The sequence below is a fragment of the Benincasa hispida genome, chromosome 9 (genome assembly GCF_027475165.1).
Source record: "Benincasa hispida cultivar pf3 chromosome 9, pf3_genome.v1.1, whole genome shotgun sequence".
Classification (NCBI taxonomy): Eukaryota; Viridiplantae; Streptophyta; class Magnoliopsida; order Cucurbitales; family Cucurbitaceae; genus Benincasa; species Benincasa hispida.
This window is the reverse complement of record NC_143486.1, coordinates 67,845,755-67,867,128: the sequence shown is the minus strand read 5'-3', so window position 1 is coordinate 67,867,128 and position 21,374 is coordinate 67,845,755. Positions and strand designations below refer to the sequence as shown.

The window sequence follows — 21,374 nt, the reverse complement described above, 5'->3', positions numbered from 1 at the left end:
ACGAGCCCTGTCTATTACTCATCGGTCTAGTCCTATTATTGCCTGAAAAACATAAAGGAAGAAAGGATGAATATAACAATACCCAGTAAGTGACCCACTACTGGACACTCTAGGTAACATGTTAAACATTTTATCTAGGCAATGGTGTACACCCATATCTATTGGTTTTAGTGAACCCAAAAGTTACATATCAATCATAAATGTGATCCCGAGGGAACACGCATCAGTCATAGGTGTATATCCAATGGTACATATACCAGTCATAGATGTGTCTCGAAGGAACACACGTTGTATACTTGAAGGTACACAAATCAATCGTAGGTGTGTCCCAAGGGAGCACACGTCAGTCATAGATGTACTCATAGATAAACAAATCAGTCATAAGTGTATCCCGAGGGAGTACACATCAGTCATAGGTGTATACCTGAAGGTACATAAATAGTCATAAATATACACATAAACCGTCATAGGTGTGTATCCCGAAGGAATACACAATCAGTCGTAAGGTGTACACTACCCAAATAAAAAGGTTAACATGCACCATATATACCTAGCATGCATCAGCCGACTTTTAAAACTTTATCATAAACACAGTCACTTAACTTAGAAAAAATTACCAGAATACCCTCAATCATCATTACATAACACCACAGTCAAATCAATTCATATCATTAAATCAAATAGTTCATTCATCGCCACTTAACCCATAAAATTTACTGAAAATACCTCAGTCAACATATCATACAATATCAATCAAGACGGTTCCTTAAATTATATATAACAATATAAAATCATCATGTGGTTGGAGTGACTAGTTTGAAGGCGAACTAGTAGTAAGACACTTACTTTGGAATTAAGTCCAAATAGCTAGCAATTCAACTTCGCAAAACCTTGAATCCTGAATAAATCCAAAAACATAAACCGAAATTAAGTCTAACTTTTAGGGCACAATTCCAATCACAACTTAACCTAAATATCTCCAAACAGCTTACCCAACATGTGGTTTGATCCAAAACCACTTCGACGCTTCAAAATCAACACGATCCAACAAATATATCACCAAAATTAACCTTTAGCTCTAATGGATAGCAACTTTAGAATTTTTAATCCAACCTCCAAAAATCACAATTAAAATAAAAGTTAAGCTGACACTTAGTGGGTATTAAAAAATTCTCAACAAAGACCTAGACCTTGCATAAAAGAATGGCAAATAGTTTTAATCTTGTCAGAAAGCACCTTGAGAGTTTGTAAAACTCAATTTCAACATCAAAACAATATGGGTAAACCAAAACTTACACCAAAATTTGATGGGTATTCAAGATCTTCCAAAAAAAACCCATAAAACACCAAATAACTTACCAAAAATATCAATTTCGATGACAATGGCGGTAGCAGCGGTGGCGATATCAGCCATAAACGGTTGATGGGCATTACTGTTGGAAGACACAAATTGTTACCGGTAGTGAGAGTCTTGCATAAGGAGGGTTTGCAAAAGTGAGAGATAAGGGTTTCCAGTTTTAAAGATTCTATTCAGCAATGATTACGGACAAATCAAAGCTTCAAACGACGATCTAACCACTGAAAAACCGAACTGCTGTCTTTCTCTTTGATTTTATGTCTCTTTTCACTCTCCTTTAATTTCAAATATCCCAATCCTTTCATTTTTTTTTTCAAATTTTAAAAAAATAAATAAAATATTTTATCAAAATATCTCTAAAATCTCCCATGATTTCATCAAATCAATAAATGATTAACTTCTTAAATTACCTTAATTTAAGCTATGGAAACCAAGATTAAAGTACATAAAATCCATCCATTTGATATAAATTAAATCATTCCAAATATTTAAATCAATTTAAAACGTAAAATTAAGTATCTCCTCAATTATTTTAAGTTAGCTCCAAAATCCAAAAACAAAGGAAATTAATTTCCAACAATTTAAGATAATTAACCCCAATTTATTCTACCTACAATCCACCCCACCCCATCACAATCTTTTTTCATATTTTGCTCATTCTTTGTTTCTTCCCACCAATCAGCCTCTTTCGATGATGATAGACTCGACACGAACACCTAATCAACGTCGATGATCTCAGCAAGAAATCAAGGATGAAATCTGCCGCGAACTTCAATTTCGTCGCTAGAATCGCCGACCTCTAAGATTCCAACTCTTTTTCCTCCACTATCGACCAGACTGAAATGTTCAAGTCCGTTGGCACTTCATCGTCTCCATTGAGGCCTTTAATCCCTGGTTGAAAATCAAAGTACTCCGAAAACCTTAATCCTGGTTCACCTTCTTCATTTCGTCAAGTTTCGACCAATGTGTCTTTCTCCTTATTCATCCTACCACTGAGGGTTGCTTCCCCTTCTGATCCTTATGCCCTTCCTTTGATATATTAGGGTTCTTTGTTTTTCCTCCTTTTTTTCTATTTGATTCTTTTCTCACTCCCTCTTTTTTCTTTTCAAGTGGTGGAGACTAGTTTACATTGCAGTAGACATTTCAGTTACAAAAACTCTACCTGTAAGTTCTTATTCTCTTGCCTAATTTTTATTTTCCCGAAACAATGTGATATTCACATTCCATACAATATCTTCTTAGGGATATAAATTTTGACTTGAAATAGCATTATCCTTTTGTTGATTGCTAAATTCAATCAAATCACGTTCAGAATGATGAATTGATTTTGCTTTCTCCTTTTTAAATCAAATTGATATGTGCTTCGACCAGACTGAGAGTTTCTCTTGATCAACTTATGTGATTATAGACTAAGATTAACATTTGGATTTAACATGTTTGGTGTTAGAAAATTCTTAAGATTTGGTAAATTAATGGGCAAAAGCTAGACCTTTGAAAAGAAGATTCGTTAAACTTATTGGTATTATCCATCCTGATGGTCATACTAATAGCCATTATCTACAAAAATGGTATACTTGAAAAGGCTAAGAAGTGGAGCTAAATTTCTTTCTTTACAACTTAATGATAATATAAACGAATTAGTTATATGAAGGTAAATGTAAGTGTGTTGTCTATTCAGTTGATGGAGCTCCATCTAAGTGAAGATGGAGTTTCATACGTAATTGATGGAGCTTCATTTGAGTTCAAATATAGCTACAAGATATGGGTTTATGTTAAGTTTACGTTTGATTTATCTATTTGTTTTTATTCTTCTAAGGTTCTTTGATTTTTTTTGTGTTCTATTTCTATGACACTTTTTCTATTCCATTGAGGGGATTTTGCTGAGATTTGAAGAGATTGTGGAGTATAGATTCATCAATAGGGCTCTGGTTTAGGTTTTCTTTACTTCATATTATGGCTAGAGATTGAGTAGTGTATCTTGAGTAGTTTATGGTTGCTATCTGACTGTCATTAGTTTGTGTTTTCTATCTAATTTTCATATGATTATTATCTAATTTCTACATAATACTTAGTAGTTTGTAATTTTTATCAGATTGCTATTTGATTAGATATTTCAGCTACGTGAATGGATATTAAAAGCATGTTGTGGTCATCATAATCGACGGTTTTGTTGAGGTCAAAGAGATACGGGAAGAGTAAATGCACATCAAAAGGTGAGAGAATATCAAAGAACATGTAAATTTGATTTTGTTAATTAAAGAACATGTAAATTTGCTCCTATTTGAACAATTACATGGTGTATATCAAAGGTATTCTTGTTATTTGTTTTGATGCAACTACAACAGTGTATTGTTTTAGTAGTTTTTTTTAGTATATTAATGTATTGTTTTAACACCTTTTTACTATATAACATATCGGTCAGTAATCAAATAGGTAATCAGACAACAGTCAGTATTACTGGCAATTAGATAACAATCAAAATCAAATAGCAATCAGATGGTATAGTAGAAATTCATATAGAAATCAGATGAAAATTAAAAGACAATCAGATGAAAATATTAAAAATGACGATTAGAAAGTACTAATTATATGTGGCAAAAAAATAAAGATAATCAGATGTCAATCGAATGACAATATTAGAAACTACTACATGTGAGATTAAAAAATGGAAGATAATCAGATGATAATCAAAAGGAAATTCGATAGTAATATAAAAAATTACTAACTAATTGACAATATATATATATATATATATAAAAGGTAATAGGTGAGAATATCAAAAACATAAAAAAAATGTAAGGTAATCAGAAATTCCTTAGTAATTAACCAAAAAAAAAAAGTAATCAATATTAAATGACTATCCTAAGCTATTACAGGTAAAAACTTACAACCACATGACAAACAAGTATTTCTTCCGTAGCTAACATAAAACTAAACTTCTATGCTTAAACTATTGAAGGAAGAGAAGAAGAATCAATCACAATGATTCTCTTTTGATGGTGTACATTAACCGCAGTAAAAAAAAATGTGTACAAGTAAAAGAGGAGAAGAACTAAAATTTAAGTAATCGAATATGAAGTAAAAATTAGATAATAATTGATATAATAGGCAATTGGTATCAAATAGTAATCAAACAATAATGATAACAATATATATCATTAGCAATCATATAGCAATAAATATGAAATAAAAATCAGATAGCAATCAAATAACAATTAAATTTCATACAACCAGTGAATCAATGAAGGCATTTTTTACTTTTCAATTTCAATGCCTTATTTAAATTAGGTTGAATTGTGTAGACATGAACCTAATTTTTATATCTTGTTTTGGTATGGTTGCAATTGGCCCTAAATTTTATAATGATCTATTTTTAAAGAAAAAAATAGACCATTTTTTTATTCCATCTTAAAAATGTGAGCTCAAAAAATGATTTCCAATTTTATGGTTTAAAATAAATGTAACTAAAATTTTTTACGAAAATTTGGTAAAATTCCACCATTTTAGTTTAGCGTCTTTTTAAGGTAAAAACACGATTTTGAACTCTCAAATTTCAAATTGTTTTGTGATAACAAATAATATAACTTATTATTATTATTATTATTATTGAAAATCTTTAACAACCAAACAAAAAATGAAAAAATGAAAAATAATGCCCCAAATTTGAGATTAAGATTCAGATTTAAAATTCAAATTCTATATTGAATGACTTTGATATTCTCGTGCATCTCTCATACACATCATGTAATATCCAAGTAGATGAGGGGTCTATGAATGAATCGATACTACATTCAAAATGAGAGAGATTCCGAGGATTTGAAATTATGGTTAAAAAATATTTAAGATAATTGATAGTTATTACTTATATCAACGATATATATCTTTCTTTTGAAAGGTTGAATCATAAGGATTCAAAAGTTAACTACTAAGCAGTATTAAACGTGAATTCTATCTAGATTTGAAATAGGTCAAGAACCATCCTAAATCGGATGACTGCAAGTGAATACAAAACAGATCGAAATGAAAAGTAATGTGATACAATGTATGGTATAGCATTTTAACATTTCACTTTCAAATATTCCATAAAAGGTAAAACATTATTCGCAAGATTGAACTTGGATTCTACCTTTAAGCTTTGGCAACGACACCAGGCCGCTGCATGCTAAAGGACGAAACCCATTTGTACAAACAAGCCCTTGCAACCATTACCCAACACTAACTAAGCGACGGTGGTGGGCCTCGAGTTTGGGGGAAAGTTTTCAATACTTAATACTCTCAGTCATCCTTTGATGTATCATCCAATAATAATATATTGATTATTATTCATTATTTTGTCCGACTCCACATAAGTCTTAATTTTTAATTTTTACTTTTGTGACAAGTAATGAATATATAGTATGAATTTTTTTTCCCAAGTTTAATATATATAGTAGCATTTTTTATTTTCTATTGAGAAGATTTACTAGTGAAAGTTGAAATGATGATAGAGAAAAGGTAAATAAGAGGGAGGTCACGCCATTAAAAAATATTAAGGTTCCGTTTGGTAAATATTTTGTCTAGGGGTGTTCAAAAAATTCGAAGACCCGAAAAAATCGAGCAACCCAACCCAATCCACCTGGTTTGGGTTGGTTCTAAAAAAATTTGGTTTTTTTTTGGGATTTTTTTTTAATAAACCGGAGCAGGTGGGTTCGGTTTGTGGGTTCAGAGGGTAGAAAGTCGGGTCGAACCAAACTGACCCAAGTAGCCCACGTCCAACCCATTTTTTGAGGGTTTCACCATGTTTCAGTTTCAACATCAGACAACAAACACCTAACGAGCGCTCAAGGATTCGTAAGGAACGTCCCATGTCCGTCTCCATTTTCTTCTCTCCACGTCTCTGTCTTCTTCTCCCTAGTCATTTGTGTTTCACATTCCCATCGTCTTCGTCTTCAATCTCCATTTCTTCACGTCTTCTTCTCTTCACGTCTCCGTCGTTTGCGTTTCTCGATCTTCCATCTCCATTGCTTCCATTGTCCAACGTCTTCTTCTTCACCATCGTCATCGTGTTTCTTCACAGCCATTTCTTAACCATCAGTTCGTTCTCCCCCGTCACCTTCACATTGTAGTCAGTCAATCATGTCGGTTCATTCCCCACCATCATTCACCTTCATGTTACGTCATTGCTTCACGTTGTTTCTTTGCCTTCACACCGTCACAATCACTACCTCATTGGTTAGCCACTAAACTCTCTATTTTTTTTTAATATATTTATTTCTCATTGGTTCATGGTTCACCTATGCTCACAATTTTTTTTTTCTTTTTCTTTATTTGTTAATATTGTAGATGGAAAACATTGAGTTGATCGACAATGAATCACCACCTATAAATATTCCCAATGCATGTTCTAAACCATCGACAATGATAGTTATTGACAAGAGAAAATCAACTAGGTCATCGTCTTTAATGTGGGATCACTTTACAAAGATGAAAAGGTCTAACACTGAAGGTATAAGATGTAAATGTAACTATTATGATAAAGATTACGCTTGTGACATTTCTTCATGTGGTAGTACCTTATGGAAGCATTTGCGAAAACAATGCAAAAATTATCCATTTAGAGAGCAACCTAAAGGGCAAACCATACTAAAGTTTCAACCGAATGAAACTAATGTTAAAGGTGCTATCAATAAGAATTTTTTTGTCTACTGCCTTTAGTCAACAAAGAGTTAGAAATGCATGTGCTAAGATGAGTATTGTCTGAGATACCATTTAGATTTGTAAAGACACAAGGGTTTAAAGAATTTTCTAATGCTGCATGTCCTAAGTTTGATATTCCTTCAAGAATCACAATTGCTAGGGATATTTATCAACGGTATGTGGATGGAAAAAAAATGTTGAAATCAACTTTAATCAAAAGTGGTCAAAGAGTGAGCCTAACAACAACTACTCAAACTTCCTTATAGAACATCAATTACATGGTTCTTACAGCACATTTTGTTGATTATGAATGGAATTTACAGAAAAGAATATTGAATTTTTGTCAAGTGCCTAATCATAAGGGAGAGACAATTGGTAAAATAATTGAATGTTGTTTAATGGATTGGGGTATTGATAAAGTTTTTTCAATTACTGTTGATAATGCAACTTTAAATGATTCAACAATCTCATATATAAAGAGAAAATGAAAGATTTGGAAATCTTTTATTTTGGACGGTGAATTATTGCACATGAGATGTTGTGCTCATATTATGACTTGATTGTCAATGATGGATTGAAAGACTTGCATGATTCGATAGCTAGTGTATGAAATGTTGTAAGATATGTTAGATCTTCTCCTAAGCGATTGAATTTTTTTTAAAAGTATGTTGGACATGAAAAGATTGAATCTAAAGCCCTTGTTTGCTTGGATGTGTCTACAAGATGGAATTCAACATATTTGATGCTTGATCATGCTTTAAAATTTGAAAATGCTTTTCAATGCTTAGAAGAAGAGGATGAAGATTTTGTACATCACTTTACTGAAGATGAGAATGGAAAGAAAAGAAAGGGGTTGCCGACCTTAGCCAATTGGAACCACATGTTTGAACATTTGTCAAATTTGTGAAGATGTTCTATGATCTTACATCGAAGGTTAGTTGTTCAACTTGTGTCACTTCTAATACATTTTTTCATGAAGTTTGTGGGATTCAACGATGTTTAATAGGTTGGAGCCAAAATGTAAATAGTTTGATATATACTATGGCTTCCAATATGAGAATGAAATTTGATAAGTATTGGGGATCTCTTGACAAGATGAACAAAGTGTTGTTTCTAGCTATTATGCTTGATCCACGATATAAGTTGGATCATGTGTCCTTTTGTTTCATAACTATCTATGAGGATGGAGTTGCTAGAGCAATGACTGATGAGTGAAAGTTAGTTTGATGCAATTGTATGAGTTTTATAAAACAAGTGATTCAAGTGGTCATGCTTTTGAACAACCACGTCACAAAGTTGAAATAAGTGAGGATTGTGATGACATAGAAATGGATTTACAGTTAGAATACAAACAAAGAAGAAAAGAAAAAAATTTGAATGAAATAAGAAATGATGTGGAGAGATATTTGTCAGAACCTAATGAGGATATGACAAAAAATTTTGATATTTTGAATTGGTGGAAATTAAATGCTCCCAAATACAAAGTTTTATCACAAGTTGCTCGAGATGTCTTAGCCGTACAAATGTCAACAGTTGCTTCCGAATCAGCATTTAGTATAGGAGGTAGAATACTTGACTTTTTTAGAAGTTCTTTAATTCCTAAGATGGTGGAGGCTTTAATATGTACACAAAATTGGCTACGTGTGAAGCCGATGTTATTAGATCTTACTCCACAAACTGAAGAATTGGAAACTTGTGATCAAGTTTTATCAAGTAGTGTTATCTTTTATATATTTACTCTATATTAATATATTGAAATTATGATATATTCTTATATAATTTATTTTTTAAATCATTTTTAGGGTTCAAGGAGCATGTTTATCAAGATCATAAATGGATCATTCAAGTCTATTGGTTGCTATTAGAAAATTCAATGAATTGTTCTTTTTAGTGGATTTTGTGGATACTATAGTCGTATTTATGGATTTTGAAGACTTTTGTAGACATTATAGTCTTATTTATGGATTTTGTAGACATTTGAAAACATTTGTCTTTATTTTGAATTTTGTAGACATTATAATCTTTCTTGTGAATTTTAGAGACTTGTTTTGTTATCATAGATTTTGGATATTATTATTGTGGAACCTTACGTGTTAGCATTTTTATTTGTGAATCGTATTTTAATTTGATTCCATGTATATATCTTTTGTTTCAATGAACATTATTAGGGTATTTAACATTTTCCATATGAGATCATGAGTAAAGAACTAAGATCATCTCAAGCTTTTTTTTTTAAAGAGAACCGATGGAACCAAACTAATCTAACCCATTTTTTACGGGTTAGTTTGGTTTGGGTTCATAATTTAACAAAGGTTAGTTTGTGTTAGAAAAATACACAAACTGTAGCATAGAGTTGGACCTAAAATATCCCTAAACCCAACCCAACCCAACCCATGAACATCCCTAATTTTGCCCTTAAAAATTTGGAAACTAAAAAAAGTAGCTTTTAAAAATTTGTTTTTGTTTTTGGAATTTGGCTAAGAATTCAACTATTTAAAAGTGCAAATCATGGTAAGAAATGAGAAAAAAATAGGTTTAAGTTTTAAAAACCAAAAACAAAAAACGAAATGGTTACCAAGCAGGGTTTACATTTGTCAGTTTTCAAAATTTGGTTTGGCTTTTTAAACTATTGGTAAAAAGTAGATAACAAAGAAAAAAATTTGTAGAGGTGAACGTAGTGTCTATAGGTTCTGTTTTCAAGAAAAAAAAAATGATTACCAAATATGACCTAATTTAATAAAGCGTGACAAATCAACTAGCTAACTCATCCTTTTAACGGCCAATTATTGAATCATAAGTCAACTATTGATTCAAGTAGCCTTAAGAACTATTTAAAACTATTTTTTTGAGACCTTAAAAATTAAAGTATATTCATTTTGAAACTTCGTGGACTAAATAGATATCAACTTCAAATTTGAGAAACTAAAATTACATTTTGCCATATAATTTACCAAAGCCTCATCTTTTTTTTCGAGAATTAAAAGGGCATTTTGCTCCTAAAATCAATTTTATTGTTCCGTTTTTTAAATTGAAGAAATAATAACATGAGCAGTCAAATGCTCCTATTTCTAAAAAATGATATAAAAAACCAGATAAATTAAAATTTTAGTAAAGAATTGGGAAATCATAAGAACTGGACAGATTTTCATTTTAAAAATATATACATACCGTATATGATTTTAGTAAAGAATTGGAAACTCTATAATATTGTGTTTCATGCATTCATTTCCAAATATAGAATTTACGCGCAAAGTGGGTGAGACTTGAGAGAGAAGACGATTACAGCAAGAAATTTACTTGACACATTGAATCAATAGCAACACAAAACACTGCCATGGGAGATGTTTTCTGCAGCAACCTTGAAACTTGTTAAGGATTTTCTCTCTCTCTCAATCTGTTTTCCAATCTCAACCTCCTGGGAGACAATTTCATATACAACACCTAAACTAACTACACAAGCGATTGCACAGTTGTTTCCTGTTGCAAATTCACCAACTGTTTATAGATACTGTTGGGGTTCTTCAGTAAGCTATCATGGCTGCCAATCTCAACCACTCTACCACTCTTGAGCACAGCGATTCTGTTGGCATCGCGGATGGTCGTAAGCCGGTGCGCCACAAGAATTGTAGTCCGGCCTTCCATTAGCCTGTCAAGAGCCTCCTGCACTTGCTTCTCAGAGGCAGCATCCAATGCACTTGTTGCTTCATCCAACAGAAGAATGGAAGGATCTTTTAGTATTGCTCTAGCAATTGCCACTCTCTGCTTCTGCCTCCCGAGAGCTGCACTCCTCGGTCGCCAACGTGCGTTTGATAGCCATTCGGCATTCGGCTGATGAAGCCATGAGCATTTGCTGCCTTGGCTGCTTTCATTACTTCAATTTCTGATGCCTCTTGATTGCCATATCTGATATTCTCATATATTGTTGTGGAAAACAAAGCTGGTTCTTGTTGAACCAAACCTATTTTCATCCTTAGTGATCTCAAGTTTAAGCTTTTGATGTCACAGCTGTCGACTGAGATGGTTCCCGTAATGGGATCATAAAATCTCACCACCAATGCAATCACGGTGCTCTTTCCCGACCCACTTTGTCCTACTACAGCGAGACTCTTGCCAGCAGAAACTCTTAGATTCAAGTTCTCAAAAATTGTGATATCTGGTCTTGCTGGGTATTTAAAACTCACGTTCCTGAATTCTATATCGCCTCTGATGTAAGTTAACATCATGGGAGGATGGATTGTTGGAATCTATGATGGTGTTTCGATGGAGAATATTGAAGACTGATCCTAATGTTTGTGAACCTTTTACAATATCAGGTGTAAGAGCCAGGGTTTCTGCTATTGCTAATGATGTGATTATCAAAACCATCAAAGATTTCATGATGTTCCCAAAGTTTGAGTGTTTATGTTTGATAAGAGTTGATGCATACCAAAGGCCAAGTGCATAGAAACAAAATGGGAAGAACTGAGATATCCCATAGCAAAAGCCAGCAGTATGACCTCTCAGAAGGGCCTGCTTGTTGGGTTTGTTCAATTTAAAGGCAAACTGACTTGAGATCTTCTCTTCAGCACCAAATGCCGCAACTGTGTGTATATTGGCGATAGCTTCACGTGCTACAGCTGTTGCGCGGTTATATGCTCGACTATAGTCTCCACAAAATCCCTTGAGAAATAGTTGATGCAGATTTATTGGAAGTCATCATTCTGAGGCAAGAATATGATATAAAACGGCTAAACTTTTAGCAGAAAACAGACATGTCCTAATTGTTGTCAGTGGTGAGCTTTAGAAGTTACCTCAGTTATTGAAGCTCCAATCAGAAGGGGCAAAGAAGCAACAACAACGGCTGCAAGGCGCCAACTGAATATAAAGGCAATAACAAATGCAGACACAGTGAGCGCTACGTTCTGCATGATGGTCGATATACGGTCGGCCAACGCACTTCTTACTAACGTTGCATCAGATGCCAAAACTGATGTCAAGGAACCAGTGTTGTTCTCATCAAAATCAAACCAACCAACTTCGTTGGAAAGGATAGCTGTAATCGTTTGATGACAAGTATTAGATAAAATGGATGAAAAAGAATCCAAGCAAATTGTAACACAAAGAAACCTGAGAACAACAGCAAACGAACACGGGCTGTAAGCCTCTCTCCCATTAATGTGTAGAAGTAGTGTTGAAGCAGATATATAGGAATGGTGAGAATAGCAACTCCTACGAACATGAAAGCGATGTGATGAACCTCGTCTTTGATTCGGGAATGATGAGGAGAATAAAATGCAGATAGGACATGAGTTATGCCAAGTGCAAACAAAGGAGCTCGAATGCCTGCAAGAATTGCTCCCATGGATCCTAGTACTGCATAAGGCCACTTGGGTGCATTTAACTTCAGTAGTTCCAAAATCGATGGAGGAGGAGAATTCGACATTTTCAAATCTTTGTTTGCTGATTGTATCTCAGTCTCTCTGAATGACTTGGAATCTTGTATACTATTATAAAAGCTAAAAGGTTCTTGAAAACTCGAATACCTGGAACTCCCAGATGGTGATATTAGGGTAGAATCATTCACTTGGCTTGATACTTGCAAGCTCACTAGAGTTGCATACTGATTATTCTTTGACATCAATTCTGAATGGTTTCCACTCTCAACAACCTGACCGTTTTTCAGGACAATGATGGTATCGACATCTTGAATCGTTGAAAGTCGATGTGCAACGATAATTGTTGTTCGATTCGACATGATTCTGATCAGTGCCTTTTGAACAATGAGTTTTGATTCTGCATCAAGTGCACTAGTTGCCTCATATAGAAGTAATATTTTTGGATTTCGTAGAACTGCCCTTGCAATGGCGATCCTCTGCTTTTGCCCACCTGAAAGCTGAGTCCCTCCCTCTCCAACCTGTACACACCAACTCTTGGAGCTAAGTTTTGCTCAAATTAAATGAATTTCAAATAAAAATTAAGGTTAGAGAAAGACACAAACCTGAGTGGAGTAACCATCTGGTAATTCTTGAATGAAGGAATGAGCATTTGCAGCTTCAGCAGCTGCATGATATCATCCATGGTTGCATCTTCTTGACCAAAAAGAATATTGGCAGCTATTGTGGTGGCAAATAAGGCAGGCTCTTGACTAACTAACCCCATTTGCCTTCTCAACCATTTCAACTCAAGAGACCTAAGATCATGTCCATCCAATAGTATTTTACCTAATAAACTTCAAATAATTAGTCGGTAATCCGACATGAGATTATAGAACTACCAAGGATTTATCATGATTCAACCAACCTGAAGACGGTTCATAGAAACGTTGAACCATGGAAATAATGGTGCTCTTCCCTGAGCCACTGGGGCCGACAACTGCAACCGTCTTTCCAGCACTTATTGAGAAGCTTAACTTGTCAAAAATCAATTGCGGTCGGGAGGGATAAGCAAAGGAAACCTCAGAAAACTCAATCTTTCCTTCTATATTCGACAATGCTACTCCATTCTTAGTCCTTGAAGAAGATTCATAATCTGTGTCAATCATGCTAAAAATGTTGGTTGCAGCCACCCGACCTTTTGCAATGGCAACGAAATTTGGCATAGCTTGACCGAGCGCACTGAAAGATAAGAGACCTGATTTAAGAAAACTAAGTTGGCCAATCTGAACAAGAAGGGATTTACAAGAATCCAACACAACAACTTCTACTCTAAGTAATGATATTGCCGTGTTCAAACACAAAATCTTCTATTTTACTGTCACATTATACTACCAGAAAACACAAAATCTAGTATACTAGAATTTAATCTTTTATACAGCTTCCTTGAGATAAGATGGACTTACAATCCACTGAAGATGACATTGATGATTGTCGTGAAAGCTTTCCCTCCATTTTTTTCATGGTGGAGGACGAGTATGCTGGCATACCAGAGGAGCAAAGCCCAGGCACAAAACAGAAGACTGTATGTAAACCCCACGCCAATGCCTTTTGCAAAACCACTCCTCTTCCCCAGTTTCAATGCATTTTGAAGCGACTCAGAGTATTTCTCCACTGCTTTACTCTCTCCTACATACAAATACACTGTTCGAATCTATGCAATAACCTGAGGAAAAGGCCAGCAAAAAGCTTTTTGCTTGGAAACCCCTTTTGCAAAAACTTTTATTCCATCTTTTAACATTTAAATCATTTTTGTAAAATGAGAAAACTGTTTACCTCTTCAACTATCTTTCCAACTTGAGCATAGGCAGCTTCACCTTTTCCAGACAAAGTGGACATGATGATTGTGTATGCACCTCCTGCAATGGCTACCAATGGAACAATGGCCAAAGTCAGAAGAGTCAGTTTCCAAACTGATGTAAATCCAATGGCAAATCCAACTAAGAATTGGGAGAAATAACGCAAAGCATGGCCTGTCTGCAACTAGAAAATGATACTATACTCAATACTTAGAACAATCAATCTCATACAATCCAACTCTTTCTAATCCGTTTATACCACAAAAATTTACCTTGTCACCTATTGCATCTTGAACCAAAACCATATCAATTGAGATATGGAAGATTATGTTGCAATCTTTGGCCTCGGTATCGAAAAAGTTAATATCTTTCTTCAAAATTGACTTGAGATACTTCATTCTCAACCTCGTCGTCTGCCTCTCCCCTGTTTGCATCCAAAAAGCCACACCTACAAACAAACCATTTATAAGACAACAATCATCAAACAGTTGGTGAACTCTCAAGTTAAGGATTTCAGTAAATTCAATCTTTTCAGTAAATTCTCAACAACCCTTTTCATATGGGATTTTGAATCACCTATCCATGCTGATGCCAACACAATGAGGCCAAGATAGATCAAGTACAAAGCATTCTGCTAATACAAAAAACATAATTTCAAAATATGAACATAAATGAAGAAGAGTTGTAGAGTCACACAATTGAATAACTGGAAAATGCAATGAAACCTCAACAATACAAGAAGACGATCTATGAGGATGTCTGGACAAATTTCCCAAAGAATCAATCATCCGACCAAACAGAACAAAGAAAACAGGAAGAGCAGCCCCATGAACAAACGCTCCTAAACTTCCAAACAGCATCAACAGTCAATTGAATCAGCAGCAGCAAACAGACCAAAAAAAGACCTTTTACTTGTTTTCGTTTCTTGTTCCTCCATTTTAGTAGGTGGGTCCTGGTCAAATCCCCTATTGGAGGCAAGCTCCATCTCTTCAAAAGAACTAAATTTCTCGAATTTGAATGTAAAAAAGAAAAAAAAAAAAGCTGATTCCAGATATAGAGTTGCTGGTAGTTGATAGTATTCATAAATGTGAAGGTCATAAACAAGTGAACTAACGAACATTGCGGCGATTCAACTGCCGTTTGAATAATGGTATGCTAAAAGCTTGGCATTTTCCTCATAATTAAGCGAGCCAACAACTCCATTCCCAAATTTGTGGTGAATGGGAAAGCTTGATTTTGATTATGGTTGGGACCCAGTTTAGGATTTTGGAGGATATGGTCATGTTATCAATGTGAGGAGCGTTGGAAAAACCATTAAAAATTGAAGAAATTTTCATGTTTGATCAGATGGAAAGAGTGAAGCTTTTATGACCCATCAATAATGGGGGAGTTAATACCTGCAGGGAAATTGTCCTTCCCACGCCAAAGCACATTACGCCATTGAAGCCAAGTTATGAGCTTCTAAATTCATCTCCCAATTCTATTGAGTGATGAAAACCCATACCATTGGCTGAGGCCGCAAGCGACTGCCTGCTCGTGGCCTCATGAGTGGACCCAAGTGTTGTGTCCTAAACTCTTTATTTTGTAACAATTTAGACCTACGCTTATCTTATGATGATTTAGACGTTACTTTTCAACTTTATAACATTTAATCTCTAAATACCATTTTAGATTTCGTCTGAAAGGGATTTTGTTTTCAATTTTTAATTTTGAAATTGATACTTGTTTTCTATTATTTTTAAACTTAGTGTTTACTATTAAAGTCAAAAAGTAGTGGCGAAATGATCCTTAATGGGTTGTTTGGGACCCTGTGATGATATAAGATGTGGAGAGTTAGGAAAATTTTGGACCAATCACAAATTACCATGTCATTTACTAAATAAACAAATTCCAAATCATCAAATTTAGGACCAATTAGGAGTGAACATGTATCCCAAATTAAAGTTGAAGACAAAGTCCAATGACGCCACGTGGTTTCATCGTGATCATTGAATCAAATAAGATTAATTTGGCTAAGTTTGACCCGAATGTCAAACCAAACCCAAATTCAATTAATTGGACCCAAAGGCCAGACTCATGGACCAACTAAGCTCAAACCCACTGGCTAACCAGACCCAAGTCCATGAAGCCCATCAGAGAGTCCTATAAATAAAGGTATTATTCTCATTTCAACGGTTAGCAATTTTATACTCCAAAGAGCTTAGAGGGAATTCTCTACAATCAGAAGACTCTTTGACTCTTGAAGCTGACCACGCTTGAAGACTGAAGTCCTTTGGAGATACAAGCATTCTGAAGACTGAAGTCCTTTGAAGATACAAGCATTCTAACCACGCTTGAAGATTGAAGTTCTTTGAAGATATAAGCATTCTGATCACGTTTGAAGACTGAAGTCCTTTGAAGATACAAGCATTCTTCCAAAACTCCAAGCTCAAGTACATCCACACACTCTGCTTCTATACATCAAGCGTACATATTGAACCGAGAGAGAATCAGAGGATCAAGTACTAGAGATCGAACTACATCGCATCAAATCAACATCAACATCAATACTAACTCAACGAAATAACTTTCTCCGAAAGCCTCGTGTGAACACTAATCCTCCAAGAAGATCATCAAGGAAGATCAACAAACTCAAAGGCTGATCGTCCAAGAAGATCATCAAGCCCAAAAGTCGATCATCCAAGAAGATCAAAAAGCCCAAAGTCCGATCATCTGAGAAGATCAACAAGTCCAAAGGCTGATCATCTAAGAAGATCATCAAACCTAAAGGTTGATCATTCAAGAAGATCAACAAGCCTAAAACCCGATTATCCAAGAAGATCAAAAAGCCCAAAAGTCGATCATCCAAGAAGATCAACAAGCCCAAAGGTCGATTGTCTAAGAAGATCATCAAGCCCAAAGGTCGATTGTCCAAGAAGATCATCAAGCCCAAAGGCCGATCATCCAAAAAGATCAACAAGCCCAAAAGTCGATCGAAGATCAACCAGCTTAAAGACTATAATTTATTTTGAAAGAAAAATATTATGTCTTAGATATTGTACTCATTTTCCACAAAATTAATACAAATGCAAAGTTCAAGTTCCACGAAATAAATTCCTCTTGAAATCTCGTGCGAACAAATTGCCACGCCTGGTGGGATCTCTCTACCTTTCATCTCTCTCTTGTCATCCAAATCAACAAATCTACATATGGCACTAAAGAAAGTTGCATCCAAAGCTACCATCGCAAGTGACACTTACATAAACTCTATCATCATGGAGAAAATCTGGGAACAGCTGATGGAATCTCCTAAAGGCAGGACCGTCATCAAAGAAAATCTCTTGTTCGACAACTATGCTTCTGCTACTAATCCATCAGATAAAGAATCACACTTTGATGTAGTGTCTGTCATGGTGATTGACATAACGGTTGAATCGGCCATGGCAGAGATGGATAGAAAGATAAATCTCCTCATGAAAGATGTAGAAGAGTGAGATCATGAAATCGCTGCTTTAAGAGATTAAATACAGGCTCGAGAAACTGTTGAGTCGAGTCAATCTCCAGCTACAAAAGCCAATGACAAAGGAAAGACTGTCTTGGAGGAAATTCAGCTACCATAATCCACCTTTGTTGCCCCCTTGTCAGTTCAACAGCTCCAGGATATGATTACAAACTCCATAAGAGTTCAATATGAAGGACCGTTGCAAACTTCTTGTTTGTACTCCAAGTCGTGCACCAAGAGAATTGACAACTTCAGAATGCCAATTGGATATCAACCTCCAAAGATCCAACAGTTCGATGGAAAGGGCAATATAAAACAATATTTTGCTCATTTCACTGGAACCTGCAAAAATGCAGGAACTAGAAAAGACCAGCTAATTAAGCAATTCATCTGTACCTTGAAAGGAAACGCTTTTGATTAATATACTGATCTAGAGCCAGAAGCGATTGACAGCTGAGAATAATTGGAAAGAGAGTTCCTCAACCGATTCTACAGCACAAAGCACACCATTAGCATGATGGGGTTGACAAACACAAAATAGTGGAAAGAAGAGCTGGTCATCGACTACATCAACAGATGGAGAGCTCTGAGTCTAAATTACAAAGATGGACTCATTGAATTATCTGCAATGGAGATGTGCACCCAAGGCATGCACTGCGAACTTCTCTACATTCTGCAAGGGATAAAGCCTTGTACATTTGAGGAGTTGGCAACACACACTCGTGATATGGAGCTGAGCATCGCCAATAGGGGAACTAAAGATTTCCTAGTCCCTGAAGGGAGAAAATTCAAGAATGAAGCCAAGGGCACTGAAAAGATCATGGATAGTGCCACAAAAGAATCTATGGTCGTTCAGATGACCTTATTGAAATTTTCCTCCAAAGGAAAAGAAATAGTCTAAAAGAAACCATGATGGCGACTAGAAGCGTCGTCCAAATCTCAAAGAAAGACAGAGAAGGTTTATCCATTCCCTGACTCTGATGTTGCTGACATGCTGGAGCAATTATTAGAGAAACAACTTATTCAATTGTCGGAATGCAAGCGGCCGAAACAAGCAAGAAAAGTAGATGATCCTAACTACTATAAATATAATTGAGTCATTAGTCACCCAGTTGAAAAGTACTTCATGCTAAAGGAGCTGATTCTAAAATTGGCTCGTGAAAAGAAAATTGAGTTGGAGCTTGACGAAATAGGTCAAACAAATCATGCGGTAGTAACGATGACTTCAAGTGTCCCAACACTGTCTGCGTCTTATGATCAAAGAGAAAGCTTCATTATGTTTGGGACTTTTGAGTCTATAGTCGTTCGGTTCCAACAAGAGATTCTTACAACAGATTTCTGAAGCAAAGATTATCCAGTTGAAGATGACAATGAAGGGTGGATAGTTGTGACTCGTCGAAAAAGAAAACAGTCAAATTCCACCAAAAAAGAGTTGTTCTCCTATCAAAGCTATAGAAGAAGGAATATGACTCATAAAAAGAAAGGGAAAATGAGGCATGAAAGCCTAAGCTTGCTAAGGAAGAAGACGAAGACTTTCATCAACTTCAATGGCCGGTAACTTTGAAAAAATTTCTCCCAAAAAACTTTCTCAATAATCATTCAGAGGAAGTATCAAAAGTTATTGGATGTCATGCTGTCAGAAGTTGACAACAACCATATAACTATCAAAGAAGTCAATGATTTAAAAGAAATCAAGCAAAAATTTTCTATCTCCAATCGTATCAAGCCTTCAACTACTCGATCTCCAGTCTTCCAAAGATTGAGTATGGCCACGATAGAAGAAGGAAACCAATTTCCAATGTCTACTGCAACGCGAACTTCAGCTTTTAAGAGGTTGAGTACTTCACATTAAAGAAAGATCGACCTTCACCATCTTCTTTTGATTGTCTCAAGACAAAAAACGATCAACATAAAGGAAGAATAAAAATTTTGAAGGCAACATCATTTCATGAAGAAAACAACGACGAAAATATTCACTGTCATGTTTCTTCATGCATGAAGAGTAAATTGTCTGTTGATATAAATACAGAAGGTTCCTTAATAGTGAAGCCAAGACTCATCATATTGACAAATCCTACAAATAAAGAGGATGATCAAAGCCATGATGAAATAAGAGCTTATGAAATTTAAATGTAAAAGCTCCTTATTGCAAGAGCCTAAACTACATGGTGCTCCTGGCACACATGAGCTTAAGAGGTGAACGACCCAAAAAAAATCTCTTTATTAAACTACGTTATGACTTGATCCCTGTCATTGTAAAGAGTACGTAGGCAGCTTGAAAGAAACTTTAAGTTCAGTTGTGCAAACAAAAAATAATTGAACTATGTTATGACTTGATCTCTGTCATTGTAAAGGGTACGTAAGGAACTTGAAAGAAACTTCAAGTTCAGTCCAGCAAAAAAAAAAAACATTTGAACTACCTTATGGCTTGATCCTTGTCATTGTAAAGGGTACGTAGGTAGCTTGAAAGAAACTTCAAGTTCAGTCCAGCAAACCAAAAACATTTGAACTACGTCATGACTTGATCCCTTTCTTCAAAGGTACGTAAGCAACTTAAAGAAATTTAAGTTCAGTCTATAAAAAAATAGTACCACAATCATGTAAGATCTAAAGGCAACACTAGAGGGGGGTGAATAGGGTTGACTACCAATTTTTAAAAAATAATTTTATCTTCAAACAATGCTCAATAAAGTTAACCCACTAATTTGATTAGAGAAATATTATGCAAGACAAAACTTAAATTGTGCAAGCTATGATAACTTCAAATTTAAAGATAATTTAATCAAGGATAAATTTAAATAACACACTAAAAATTAAATCATGCGATTAGGAAAAATTAAAAAATAACTAAGACAAGAAGCAAAAAATTGAAAACCAGAAATAAAAAAGAGAGAGGAAGAGAAAACACTGGGAATTATAGTGGTTCGGCAAATTGCCTACTCCACTCTCCAAGACTCCTTCTTGGTATTTCACTAAGTGATCCTCTTGCAAATGAGGACCAAACCGACACACGACCCTCTTTTTCTTAGGCTAAAGAGAAATCCAAGATTCTTTTTACTGGTTCAGGATCAAACCAATTTCTTTTTCTCACAACCCAAGGTGTACCCACACTTTAATACAATTCCCAAAAATTAAAAGAAAACCTCACAATATTACCTCTTGAAGGCTAAATACACAAGTTGAGCACTAAAAAAAAACTCACAAAAATAACTCTAGGCCAATTTAGGAGCAAGGAGGACAAGAATTTGAGAGTAGAGAGAATTGAGAGCTTAAGACTTGATAGCTTTTTGGTGTGTGTATGAAGAGTAAATTCAAGTTAAATTTATAAGCGAGGGGGATAAATTTTGGCCATTGGATATGATTGCAAATGAAGGGTGGAGATTGAATAAAAATAGAAAAGGAATGGATTTGAAAAGGAATTTTGAAAGATTGGAATTATTGAGATTTAAAGAATAAAAAGGTTTTGAAGGATGAAAATTTAGGAAGGAAATCAAATTTGAAAAGGCTGAAATTTGGTGAGAATTTGGAGAAAATTGGATCAGGAAATTAAAGGAAAATAAAAATAAAAATAAAAAATAGCCGGATGATATGGGCACCATCCGCACAGGGGAGGAGATTGAGCGTCACACGCCGCATTCTGTGAAGAAACC

General features: G+C 35.0%; 1 protein-coding gene and 1 long non-coding RNA gene across 3 annotated transcripts; one reads left to right on the top strand and one right to left on the bottom strand.

Moving 5' to 3' along the window:
• The first annotated feature begins 1,906 nt into the window (after nt 1-1,906).
• On the top strand, nt 1,907-3,751 carry LOC150034029 (uncharacterized). 2 transcript variants are annotated; one of them, XR_016532364.1, is made up of 2 exons: nt 1,907-2,521; nt 3,466-3,751. It is a non-coding gene; the product is annotated as an uncharacterized LOC150034029 (long non-coding RNA). The 2 variants fall into 2 exon arrangements; XR_016532363.1 differs by having other exon boundaries at nt 3,450-3,751.
• A 6,472-nt stretch (nt 3,752-10,223) lies between these two features.
• LOC120086882 (ABC transporter B family member 13-like) lies at nt 10,224-15,125 on the bottom strand. The gene is given in 13 exon segments (XM_090317404.1): nt 10,224-10,800; nt 10,803-11,247; nt 11,249-11,692; nt 11,824-12,065; nt 12,140-12,926; nt 13,011-13,075; nt 13,078-13,233; nt 13,313-13,626; nt 13,851-14,110; nt 14,221-14,427; nt 14,516-14,691; nt 14,820-14,874; nt 14,969-15,125. Coding segments are annotated over 13 exon segments (3,603 nt in total). The 5' UTR covers nt 15,104-15,125; the 3' UTR covers nt 10,224-10,483.
• Between the last annotated feature and the right edge of the window lie 6,249 nt (nt 15,126-21,374).